Source organism: Sphaeramia orbicularis, chromosome 19 (genome assembly GCF_902148855.1).
Source record: "Sphaeramia orbicularis chromosome 19, fSphaOr1.1, whole genome shotgun sequence".
NCBI lineage: Eukaryota > Metazoa > Chordata > Actinopteri > Kurtiformes > Apogonidae > Sphaeramia > Sphaeramia orbicularis.
This window is the reverse complement of record NC_043975.1, coordinates 45,261,272-45,274,767: the sequence shown is the minus strand read 5'-3', so window position 1 is coordinate 45,274,767 and position 13,496 is coordinate 45,261,272. Positions and strand designations below refer to the sequence as shown.

The window sequence follows — 13,496 nt, the reverse complement described above, 5'->3', positions numbered from 1 at the left end:
AAGCTCATGGACTGTGAAAACAGGAAATCAGGAATGAACATTATGAAATTATGTTCATATAGAGGTGAGAAAAGGTAGAATAGACTGAAGCTGTGGGAACAGCAACACCACCATGTAATCCAGATGTTCAACTACAACATAAACACATGTTTTAAACACATCATTACACTGTTATGATCTAGTCTAAATGAAGGGCTACTCTGCATCACTATAAACAAAGCTTCAGTGTGTTTACTGATCTGTTTGTCTATTTATGTTATTTCAGGTCATTACAGCAGTAGCCTGAGTTTTCCAACAGATAACTGTAATTGTCAGAGCAATTAGGAGCAATTAGGAGCGTGGAACCAGCAGAGGAGTCCGGAGGGTTGGTTCCATGTCAGGTCCTACATGTAAGATTAACCCAACCCTGCTTCTATCCATTTCAGACTTTTGAGTTTTGTTCCACAGTTTTGGCTCCAGCTTCAGTGGACTATTGTCAGCCAGCGAATATTCTGAATTTGTCTTCGGTTTCTGGTTCACCAGACTTTAGCCCTTTGCACCTTTAACCATAAAGACCCAAACGTCCACCTTTAACCCTTAAAGACCCAAACATCCACCTTTAAGCCATAAAGACCCAAACGTCCACCTTTAACCCTTACAGACCCAAACGTCCACCTTTAACCCTTAAAGACCCAAACGTCCACCTTTAACCCTTAAAGACCCAAACATCCACCTTTAAGCCATAAAGACCCAAACGTCCACCTTTAACCCTTACAGACCCAAACGTCCACCTTTAACCCTTAAAGACCCAAACGTCCACCTTTAACCCTTACAGACCCAAACGTCCACCTTTAACCCTTAAAGACCCAAACGTCCACCTTTAACCCTTACAGACCCAAATGTCTGCCTATAACCCTTAAAAACACAAACGTCCACCTTTAACCCTTAAAGATCCAAACATCCTCCTTTAACCTAAACCATCTACTGATCTAAACTGTTTAATTCCTGTTGATCCACTAATTCTATCAGTCCATGTCAATAATTGGTGTAAAATACAGTTCTTCATCTTTTCATGGTCATCAGATATGACCCATTTGGACGTTCAGAGGCGCTGTAGTTACCATGGAAACACTGTCATCTTCCACAACATTGATTCACCAGTAAAACCCATGGAGTTGGATTAATGACATATCTCCAGTTCATCATAGGGCAACATATAGAGAAACAACCAATCACTGTCACATTTACACCTGTGGGTGATTTAGATTAACCCATTAACCTGTTAGTGGCATTTTTAATTAATTAAACACATTTTTTTCTGTATTTGTGCCTCAGGATTTGTGCATGAACTGTTTCCAGAGCAAAGTATCCAATCCAATCCAACTTTATTTATACTGTAAAGCACTTTAAAACAACCGCTGTGGACCAAAGTGCTGTACAGAAGACTAAAAGCACAATAAAAATTAATAAAGGCATTAGAAAACATTAAAATCAAATAAAAATGTATTCAGTATGACAGCACAAATGATGCTGTTTGGTTTTAATTTCACATTTATAAAAAAGGTCACATTTCATATCAGTTATCCTCTAGGCCAGTGGGTCTCTAACTTTTTACCGTGGAGTACCCTCTGAAATAGACTTTTTACAATGGAGTATCCCCTGAAACAGACTTTTTACAGTGGAGTACCCTGTGAAATAGACTTTTTACAGTGGAGTACCCCTGAAATAGACTTTTTACAATGGAGTACCCCCTGAAATAGACTTTTTTCAGTGGAGTACCCCCTGAAATAGACTTTTTACAGTGGAGTACCCCTGAAATAGACTTTTTTTTTTTTTTTTTTTTTTTTACAGTGGAGTACCTCTGAAATAGACTTTTTACAATGGAGTACCCCCTGAAATAGACTTTTTACAGTGGAGTACCCCCTGAAATAGACTTTTTTTTTTTTTTTTTTTTTTTTTACAGTGGAGTACCTCTGAAATAGACTTTTTACAGTGGCAAGCCCCCTGAAATAGACTGTTTTTTTTATCCAGTTACCCCAAACTCTCTTTTGATTGAAGAAAAAAAAAAAGAGTCCAAATGTGTTCCTGTGCCAAAGGTGTCTCTTTATATTTACAAAACTTTATAATAAACACCATATATTTAACTGTAATATAACACATTTTTTAAAAAAAAGAAAATTTAGTGTAAAATATAAACTGAAAAGTGCCCTCTCTCATTGATAAGAAAAACAAATAAATTAGTCATTAATTAATAAATGACCCTTTCACCAGCAAAAAAAAAATAAAAATAAAAATAATAATAATAATAATCTACTCAAATAAACTCATTTCGAATAATATAAAATATAAATGTTCTTCAAATGTTACCAAAGCTTCAACAAGATGACTGACAATAAAACTATGATATGAATGTTGATATTGTGTTTATTTCAGCATTAATTCACATTATTTTGCATTCAGTACATGATTATTTATTTTATTTTATTAATTTTATTACATTTTCAAGACAGGTAAAAAAAAAAAAAAAAAAAAAGATGACTTATTTAATGTATTAAAAACAAACAAACAAACAAACAAAAACATTCAAGTACCCCACTTTGGGAACCCCTGGTCTAGTCTATGTATGTATATATTGCAATTATTATATAATGCTATAGATGACTTTTTAATGAAATAATGTGACAAAAGAAATAAAAATGAGGAAACGTAAGATGTTTACTACTACTTAATAACTTATTAACCAGGCTATTAAGTGGAAAGTAATTAATAACTCTATATGACACTATAAATCTTACAAATACAATTACAAACTACCACTATGGTGTATTATTAAATGTATTATTTTATTTTTAGAGTGGCAGTCTGTGATCTCAACACTACTGGAAAATGTAAAACAAACACCGAACTGCCGTAAAGGCGTGTGAAAAGGTATATTTTTGCGACAGTGATGGCAAGTGTCGTAAATGTGTAGGAGGCTTTGGGCGCTATTGGTTACGTCGGGAGGCAGACGCCTACACTGACCTGGATATCTAGCTAACGCTGAGGACAACTCTGGCGACCTCTTTGACTACCATGGCTTTCGGGGAGCTCATACGTCATTTGTGGATGTATGTTCACCGAACAGGCTTTCATCTGGAGGGAGTTCCTTCTGTAAACGTGATGCCCCGCTTGTCTGCTGACGCAAGACAGGGGGTTGTTTAGCGGCTAAATGGACTGTGCCGATAAGTTAGCAACCGGATACTGGACCTGTGACCCGCTCAACCCTTTAACTGGAACGGGATAACACTCCTGACTGTGTCGTAATATCACCATTACTAAGGGACAAACCGTGTTTACTTCTCCGGACCGAGGAAGTAGAACTGCGTCAAGTTGGCGTCATTGAGCAAAGACTGGAGGAGGTTAGCCTTTAGCTTCACAACAAAGGCGCCAAAACGGGTCTCGTAAACTGGAATTAAAAACATTTAGGGTACATTTTTACTATCCAAAGAGGACATCTAAGCTCTTGTAAAACCTTATTTTTGTCTGAATTATCCCAGTGCTCTGGAGCATATTATTCATAGCTGGGTTGGGTTTTATTTTGGAAACTTTAAGCGGAAGTTGCGCTGCGTCTCGTGCTTTGACACTTGTAGGAAGTGGGATGTGGCCAGGATGTATTTATGCTGCTGTTCAAGATATGAAAATCATTGAATCAGCGCTGCTTTCCGACTCCTGCTCCACCAGCGAACACACCAGGGGTTACGACAGGGTTGTTGTCCGTCACTGTTGCTGCTGTCATCGGTCACAATCAGCGTAGTCGACCGAGGCGGCTGGACCGGACCGGACCGGACCACTTCCATGAAGACCTGTCAACCTGACGCCCAAACAGTTGAATTAGTGCAGGGCTGTGTTTGTGTCTTACGTAATAACAGTATGTGAATGGGCACAGGGAAATAAACAGTCGCCACCTTTTTTTTTTAATTTTATTTTTTCACTGGACGAACACTTGCCTTTTATTGATCTTTTTTTTTTTTTATTTCCGGACAAATGTCCACCACTCAGCATCAGCTGATGATGGAGTCCTCCTTAGCCCTAGGTAGACTGGAACTGACCCCCGGCTCGGCCCCTGTGGAGGTCAGCCTGGCCCCGCTGCTCCCCGGTGCCCCCCAGGCCAAAGAGAAGAGCGGACAGTGGCAGGGGGGGCCGCCCCAGGGCCGCCCTCACCTGCACGGCTGCGTCCCACTGTCCCACCAGGTGGCGGGACACAAGTACGGAGTGGATAAAGTGGGTGAGGAAAGAACACTACAGCTGTCTGATTATTATTCTACTGATTCAAACCTGACTCTGCTGATGTCAGGACTGAGTGACAGGATGAAAGGTGTGTTTTAGTTCGGTGGGGCATCCAACTAGAGCTGCTGCTATCGATTAGTTTTGTAATCGATTAATCCAGGGGTGTCAAACTCATTTCAATTCAAAATCAAATGAAATCAAAGTTTATTTATATAGCACTTTACAACAATATAACGAAGCCCAAAGTGCTTTACATCTAAAAGCATGATTAAATTATAAGATTAAAAAAACAGGTTAATCAGGTACCATAAATATGAATAAAACAATAGCACACAACACACATTGATAAAAGAGACCACAGATTCAACCTAATAGTGTCTTAGTGCTAAGGGGTAAAAGCCAGTCTAAACAGGTGAGTCTTTAACCTTAATTCAGGGGCCAAATACAGCCTAATATTTTATAAGGTGAGCCGGACCAGTAAAATAATATAAATAATAGGATAAGAACTTATAAATAATGTCAACTCCAAAGTTTGCTCTATGTTTTTAAGTGAAAAAAAAAGTCAAATTCCGTAATGGAGATGTTTACATCTACGAACAGTAGTTGAACATAACATGAACAAATACGAACCTGAAAATTCTTTAAAAGAAAATAAGTGCAATTTTAACAATATTATGCCTTAGTTTATAATTTATACATGTGCATTATAACTTTCAGATCATAGTGGATCTACAAATACACAAAACATTTAGTAACAGGCGGAATATTAGTAAAATTAGAATACTGTTAAGACATTTCAGGTTATGCACATTTTTTGTAAAAGGCTTGTCTGTAAATGTTAAAACTTAAATGTTAAATGTTTAAACTGAAACAAAGAGAAAAAATTGCTGTTTTCATTATTTATAAGTTATTATGATAGTATTTTACTGGTCTGAACCACTTTAGATTGAATTGACCTAAAGTTATTTTAATATCCTTGATTTTTAATATCTTCAGTGTAACTTTTGCATTTCACAGTTTCATCCCAGGGGCTGGATTGGACCCTTTGGCGGGCCGGTTTTGGCCCCTGGGCTGCCTGTTTGACACCTGTGGATTAATCTATCATTTGTTTGCTTCAATTTAACAATTATTTGCATAGGTGAAAGAAACAGTAAAAATAGAGATGTCTCAAAATGACAAACAACTTGTCATTTTTTCCAGAATCAGCTGAAACAACTACCAAAAGTCTAAAAGTAAAAGGATATAGAAAAAAATATCAACACAACAACAACAGTATAAAAGTATGTATAAAAATATCTCTAAATATAAATAAACAGGTCTAATGACATCTACGAACAAATGTGCTGCTGTCTTCAACACATTTGGATCCAACTTACAAATATGCAAGTTTATGTTTGAACCAGTGTTTAATGTCAGTGAAATGAAGGAATCAAAGCTTCGATTCAGGAAAATTGTCATTGAACAATTTTTTATATCAATTTGAGTTGATTTATTGATTAATCGTTTCAGCTCTACATCCAACCCACAGTTTAACGTCCAAATCTTTGTCCTAAATGTCATCCAACTGTGGTTTGTTTAACTGTTTACTTCTTCATTTGAACACACACCTATCAGTACGTTCTAATCCTTGCATTTTCGAAAACATTACATTGAAATATATTTGAGTGAATTTATCTGTAATTTCTTCTTTTTTTTTTTTTAATCATTGCACACCTCCATAACTTCATCAGTGTAAATCACACATTGGAAACATAATAAGATGAAAACACACATAGAACGTGAGATCGTGTGGACGATGCTGAAAACAGTGTAGAAGATGCAACAGGAGGAAAATGGAAAAGAGTGAAAATGGCATGAAAGAAGTGAAAAGATGAGAACAAAAAATATTCAACAACATAAAATATGTGATAAAATGAAAACTGTAAAGATGTAACATGAAGAAAAATGAAATGAAACAAAAAACAAAGATGACATACAGGAAATGGTAAGATTAAACAAAATGAAACTGTAGAAGACACTGAGAATTATAAAAGAAGATGCACGGTGAGATATGAGCAGCAGGTTGGATTACGGAACATTCATGTTCATTATTTTCACTACATTGCTTTTGATTTGAAGTTCATCTATCCGTGGTCTCAGTCTTATATTAATATGTGAGGTTCTGTTTTCTGTGGACACAGACAGCCACTGCAAATGTCCTACATTTTACTTCTAAAGTGTGTGTACGTTTCACAGCCCATATTTCAAGTAAAGAATGTGCGTTCTTTTGTGCTCTGGAGAATCCGTCCCCACAGTTTGTGTTATCCTTTTGTGTGTTCAAACGGTCACAGGACGCCTGACACCATCCAAACCTCTGTTGTGTTGACCCTGATGTCATGTGCATCACAATAAGCATCGGTGTGAAACAGAACAGTGGAACCAATGTTTAACAGTGGCAAAATTCAGGAAAATTATAATCAAATAATTTTAATCAACTCGAGTGATTAATCGATAAATCATTTTAGCTCTAGTTGTATTACTGGCCTGCAAAGAGTTCTATGGTTTTAGAACTTGTACTTAGTACAGTGGTTCCCAACCTTTTTTGTCTCGTGACCCCATTTTAACATCACAAATTTCTGGTGACCCCAGACATTCAAAACAGAGACTTTTTTTTACTTTTGCTAAAATTAATTTGTTTTTGATCATGTAATAGTTTGCTATACTATGTTGCGAATAAACGTTAATTTTAGAGGACATTTAGTCTATATAATGTATATTATTGTGGTCGGAGGCAGTAAACCCAGGTGTAGATTACTGCACTAAGTGAGAATTGGATTTTCCTTGGTCAGGATATGTACAGTCAGTCCAGCTTGGATTTACAAGGCTGACAATTAATACTGAACAAACAAGAACTCAAACTATGAATTATGAAAGAGCTGCAGCATCTGAAACCGACCACAATGAACATGTGACAGATAAACAGAACCACAGTGCTGCAGTTTCAGACTCACAGTTTGTCATGTCTTTTATGTATTGGGATTGTCTCTGTCAACTCACCATATATTTATTATTAGTAAGGTTTTATTTTTATCAATTCCTAGAAATTTCAGGCGACCCCACGTGGGGTCCCGACCCAAAGGTTGAAAAACACTGGCTTAGTAGTTTTGTGAATGTACCGTGAAGCTTAAAAAATCTTTATCATCATGGCTAAAGGAAAAAATATCCCAGTATAAGTTATTAAATATGGCCCAGTGTGTTGAAAGTCAAAGAGGCAGTGTTCACGCCGTAACCCAGTAGTGGTTTACTCTGGTACAGTGTGCTTTTCTTGTGCTGTCCCTCCACGGACACGTTGATTCAGTATGTCTTTGAATGAAAGCAGGTGTTTGAGGGGATTTGACTAGATTCAGATTTAGGTTTATTTATGCTCTAATAGTTTTTCCTTGTACCTAAAGGATCTCCATGTAAAGGCTCAGAGGTCACATAGCTGGCATGTACCATGGACAAAAACATACTGTATTAAATTAGTGTGTAGGTGGGTTATAGTGTTTAAGAGAAGCTACGAACTCCAGGAATGGGGATAGTTGTGGTTGTCTGAGGTTCAAGGGCCAGTTCCATTCACTGAGTCACATCGACTGAAACGTGGTTGTCAGTGCAAGGCTTTGGAGTTGTGTTTGCTGATTTATGAGGTGCAGATCATCATCAATGTCATCAATAATTTCTGACACTGATCTGCCTTGGCAGAGGTCTGCGTTCTCTGAGTGCCTTGCTCAGCCCAGGTTCCAAAATGGGTGAAGAGATACTAAAATGTCACATGCAAACACTGCAGACCACTGATTGGTCAGAGAGTTGTCATTGCGTCATCAATGCACAACACACCATAAAAAAAAAAACAAAAAAAACCCCCAAAAAACGTAGATTCATAAGTTGACAGTAAATATACCAGTAGGCTAATCCATGATGAACGTTCACAAAACTACACTGTGACAACATGAAATGATTGAGCTTATCAGCAACTCTAAGCAGGTGACATGGAAGTTACGCGCAGCGTCGCTATGACAACTAGGTACCATAAAGTCAGGTGTATCCTGTAATGGAAATGGTCTCCAGGAATAGGACCTGGTACCCGAGTCTGCTGACAAACAATTATGTCATACTCGGAGAAATGTTTGTCTGAAGTCTGGACCTTAAAACGTAACAAAGCGAGCTGGAATTTAAACAAGTTATACAAATCCACTGGATTTTTGTCCAAATGAATATAAAGATAGTTTTGCAGCAGCTGGAGGGTTCAAATTCAAACTGTATGAACTATTAGGGTCCAAATACACAAAGAAATGAACCCCAGACTAAGAAAAGTGGTTTTAGCTAAATATGAGTCCTTTAAATATTATTGAAATGTTGGACCATAATAGAAAATCTAAATAATATATAAGACGATGCCATTAAAAAAAAGCACCAAGAAACATTATTTATGTAACTTTCACTCAATATGTCATACAGGAGAATAGAGATGATTATTACAATTATTAAAAAATAATCACAATTATTTCAAATAATTGTTTTTGGCATTGTGTAATAATTGTGACAAGACTAGAGAGAATTCCATGAACACATGAATATAGAAAAGAAACAATATTGTACATTGACAAAGGGCTGCACGATTAATTGATTTTAAATCGAAGTCAGATTATTTAATTAGGACAGTGAGGAAACACAACTAATCTGTTTGACCATTTATATCAGCACCACACAGCTGTTATATCCTGAGTATTTTTTCAAATCGCAGTATATATCGCAGGGTTAAAAAAAATTGTAATGTCAGTTTTTTATAATATTGTGCTGCCCTACAACCAACTTATTTCAGCTCCTCAAACATCATCACACGTACAGTGGGAGAAGCAGTGTGTTGCATTGGCAGGCTGCACACGAAAATGACATGCCAGCTAAAACACCACCACCAGCCCAAATAGAAATCAAAAATTGAGTTTTTAGAGGAAAAAGTCTGTATTTTATTTTTGGCCAAAATGCTGCAGCCCTACATTGACATGCATCAAGAATCATGGACCTTAATTGAATGGAGGAGCGTGAAGGTTCTCATCACCAGTAAACACAGGTGGTTTCACAGCAACAGCCTTTATACTATACATACTATATATACTAATAACTATATACTATACATACTATATATACTAATAACAATATACTATACATACTATATATACTAATAACTATATAATATACATACTATATATACTAATAACTATATACTATACATACTATATATACTAATAACTATATAATATACATACTAATACTGCGACACGGTGGTTTTAGATCGATGATTACTGAAGGAAGCTACAGTTCTAAGCACAAGTTAAACTAAAAATACTTCACACAAACTTATGTTTTCATATCATTTAAGTGAAAACAGGTTTTCTCTGCTCTGCATCAGACTAAATTAAAGACAGCGCAGAAGTGTTGTGAATTACTTGGTGTTACGGTATTTTTGAGCACACAGCATGAAATGACATGTGCAACTGATGTGTGAGTTGAGGAAAGAATGACAGAGAATTAGAAATGGAACATATATTGATTGGAGTTAATAATGCTCAGTGTAATGCAGATTTACCTGATGTTCTCCATTCAAATGGAGTGAAATGTCCACGCTGAAACCTGTTTGACTCCAACGTGAAGAGGAGACAGAGGCGTGGACCTGGGCTTTGGAAGAGTTCTTAGACCAGGGCTGTCACTCGTGTTAGTTCAGGGGCCACATTCAGCCCAAAGTGATCTAAAGTGGGTCAGACCAATAAAAGAGTAGGAATGATAACCTGTAAATGAAATGTTTCTCCTTCTGTTTTAGTGTGACAGGTAAATTACTTTATGAAAATGTAAAGAACTTGATCAACCATATCCACCCTGAAATATCTTTTATTTTTTTAAGTGTAATTTCACCAATATTATATCACAGATTATTTTTACCTCAATTTACAGATCCCAGTGGATCTACAAATGCAGAAAACATTTGTAACAGGCAGAATATTGTTGAAATTGCTCTTATTTTTCTTGAAAAAATTCAGGTTTCTCATTTGTTCGGGTTATTCACATTTTATTGTGACAGTATTTGTAAATGTAAACAATTTCATGATACAATTTTATTTTTTCGTATTAGACCAAGGATAAAATTTGGAATTGTCATTATTTATGGGTTATTACGTGATTATTTTACTTGACACCACACTGAGGTGCATGTGGAACCTGAACGCCCTTGACTGTTAATATTTTCAGTGTACTTTTGGTACTTCTGAAGTTCATCCTTCAGGCCGGATTAGACCGTTCTGTGGGCCGGTTTTGGCCCCTTGGCCTTATGTTTGGCACCCCTGTTTTAGTATAACAGAATGAGCTGATCTCAGTTTGTCCTTGGTCTTGAATTCATGTTCAGTCAGAGGAGTGTTCAGACAGGGTTGAGCCTCCGACAGCAGGTTTCTTTATTCTCTGTTGGGCTGTTGAACCAGTGCAGGAATCCTGCTCGTCCTGAACGGCTACTCACAGTCACCCTGTACGTCCTCCTCCCACTGCCTTTAGTGTGTTTACCCACCACAGGCCTTTGTTCAGAGCAGTTTCTGTTGGGAACTGGGGAGGTTTCACTGACCACCATCTGAAGCAGCGTCATTTGGGTTTGGTTCAGTTTGTTTGTTTGTTTACATTTTAGCAGTAAAACTACTGGTTGAATTCAGACCAAATTGGGTTTTTAGATTATTAGTGACGAAGAATAGATCTGATTACATTTTGGGAAAGTAGGTCAAACTTTTTAGGAATTCTTTAAATCTTTTTTTTTTTTTTTCATTTCCATATAATGGGAGAAATTTCAAATGTCTACAAAAACATCAATTTTGTTTCCATTTACTTCAAACTTGGCACATATATGGAGCCAATTGATGTGACATCAGGACACACATATGCCGCGTTTCCACTACATGGAACCGGCTCGACTCGACTCGGGTACCAGGTCCTATTCCTGGAGACCGTTTCCATTACAGGACACTACCCACTTTCCAGTACCTGGTCGTCATAGCGATGCGGCGCGTTACTTCTGTGTCGTCTGCTCAGAGAGTCGCTGATAAACTCGCTCGTTGTGCGTTGTCTCGTAAAACTCAAGCTGAATTTTTACATCGGCCACCAAAGACTGAACCTCCTGACTGAATGGTGTAGTTTTGCGGGCTGTTATCAGCTGTTGTCAAGTATATTTCAGTGTATTTACAGTGGTGTACCACGTGAAATAGACTTTTTACAGTGGAATACCCCCTGAAATAGACTTTTTACAGTGCAGTACCCCCTGAAACAGACTTTTTAAAGTGGAGTACCCCCGAAATTGACTTTATAAAGTGGAGTACCCCCTGAAATAGACTTTTTACATTGGAGTACCCTTGAAATTGACTTTGAAAGTGGAATACCCCCTGAAATAGACTTTTTAAAGTTGAGTACCCCCGAAATGGACTTTTTAAAGTGGAGTACCCCCTGAAATAGACTTTTTACATTGGAGTACCCTTGAAATTGACTTTGAAAGTGGAATACCCCCTGAAATAGACTTTTTACAGTGGCGTGTCCCCTGAAATAGACTTTTTACAGTAGAGTACTCTCTGAAATAGACTTTTTACAGTGGAATACCCCCTGAAATAGACTTTTTAAAGTGGAGTACCCCCGAAATTGACTTTTTAAAATGGAGTACTCCCAAAATAGATTTTTTAAAGTGGAGTACCCCCGAAATAGACTTTTTACAGTGGAGTACCACCTGAAATACACATTTTAAAGTTGAGTACCCCCTAAATTGACTTTTTAAAGTGGAGTACCCCCTGAAATAAACTTTTTACAGTGGAGTATACCTGAAATTGACTTTGAAAGTGGAATACCCCCTGAAATAGACTTTTTACAGTGGCGTGCCCCTTGAAATAGACTTTTTACAGTAGAGTACTCTCTGAAATAGACTTTTTACAGTGGAGTGCCCCCTGAAATAGACTTTTTACAGTGGAGTACCCCCGAAATTGACTTTTTAAAGTGGAGTACCCTCTGAAATAGACTTTTTACAGTGGAGTGCCCCCTGAAATAGACTTTTTTACAGTGAAGTACCCCCTGAAATAGACTTTTTAGAGTGATGAAGCCCCTGAAATAGACTTTTTTTTTTTTTTTTTTTTTACAGTGGAGTACCCCCTGAAATAGACTTTATACTGTGTAGTACCCTACGAATTTGACTTTTTAAAGTGGAGTACCCTCTGAAATAGACTTTATACTGTGGAGTACCCTACGAATTTGACTTTTTAAAGTGGAGTACCCTCTGAAATAGACTTTTTAAAGTGGAGTACCCCCTGAAATAGACTTTTTAAAGTGAAGAAGCCGCTGAAATAGACTTTTTTTTTTTTTTTTTTACAGTGGAGTACCCCCTGAAATAGACTTTTTACCGTGGAGTACCCCTTGAAATAGACTTTTTAAAGTGGAGTACCCCCGAAATTGACTTTTACAGTGGAGTACCCCCTAAAATAGACTTTTTACAGTGGAATGCCCCCTGAAATTGACTTTTTATAGTGGAGTACCCTCGAAATTGACTTTTTGAAGTGGAGTACCCCCTGAAATAGACTTTTTTACAGTGGATTACCATCTGACATAGACTTTTTACAGTGGAGTCCTCCCTGTAATAGACTTTGTACAGTGAAGTACCCCTTGAAATAGACTTTTTACAGTGCAGTACCCCCTGAAATATAGTTTTTACAGCGGAGTACCCCCTGAAATAGACTTTTTTATCCAAGTACCTCACAAAATACAGAGGATAATATTATTTTAAAAATGGGGATAAATCAATTAGGAAACACAAAAGAATCATTTGGAAGTTGTGAAAAAAAATATTGTGGATCTTTAAGGGTTTATAGGAGATGGGGGGGCTTTTCAAGTAAGTTCTGACATGTTGGACATTGAACTATGTGACTGATCAGGTGTTTACAGGGTTTTCCTTGGTATTCCCATAAAATGTGAAAACACGTCTGGTACAACAACTGGTAGTGAAGACTTATGATTCCTTAATCTCATCCATGAATTTAATCATAATATGATTAATGTCCCACCACCTCCATGTTCACTAATGTTTGAAGTCCTATTACACTAAATATTTTGCAATGCACACATATGCCTAATACATGAAGGGTCTGGATACGTGTTCCACCATTTCCACTTTATTCTTGACCTATAATCAGATGTTGAACCGTGTGCATGTTGAGTCAGTGGTCCTT

General features: G+C 37.2%; 1 protein-coding gene across 1 annotated transcript in view; it reads left to right on the top strand.

Annotated features, from left to right (window-relative positions):
- The first annotated feature begins 2,955 nt into the window (after nucleotides 1-2,955).
- Nucleotides 2,956-13,496, top strand: part of LOC115410347 (inositol polyphosphate multikinase-like) — a 31,978-nt gene continuing 21,437 nt past the window's right edge. Inside the window, exon 1 of the mRNA XM_030121959.1 lies at nucleotides 2,956-4,243. Within this exon, the coding sequence (XP_029977819.1) occupies nucleotides 4,003-4,243 (241 nt within the window). The 5' untranslated portion in view covers nucleotides 2,956-4,002. The remainder of the gene's footprint in view (nucleotides 4,244-13,496) is intronic.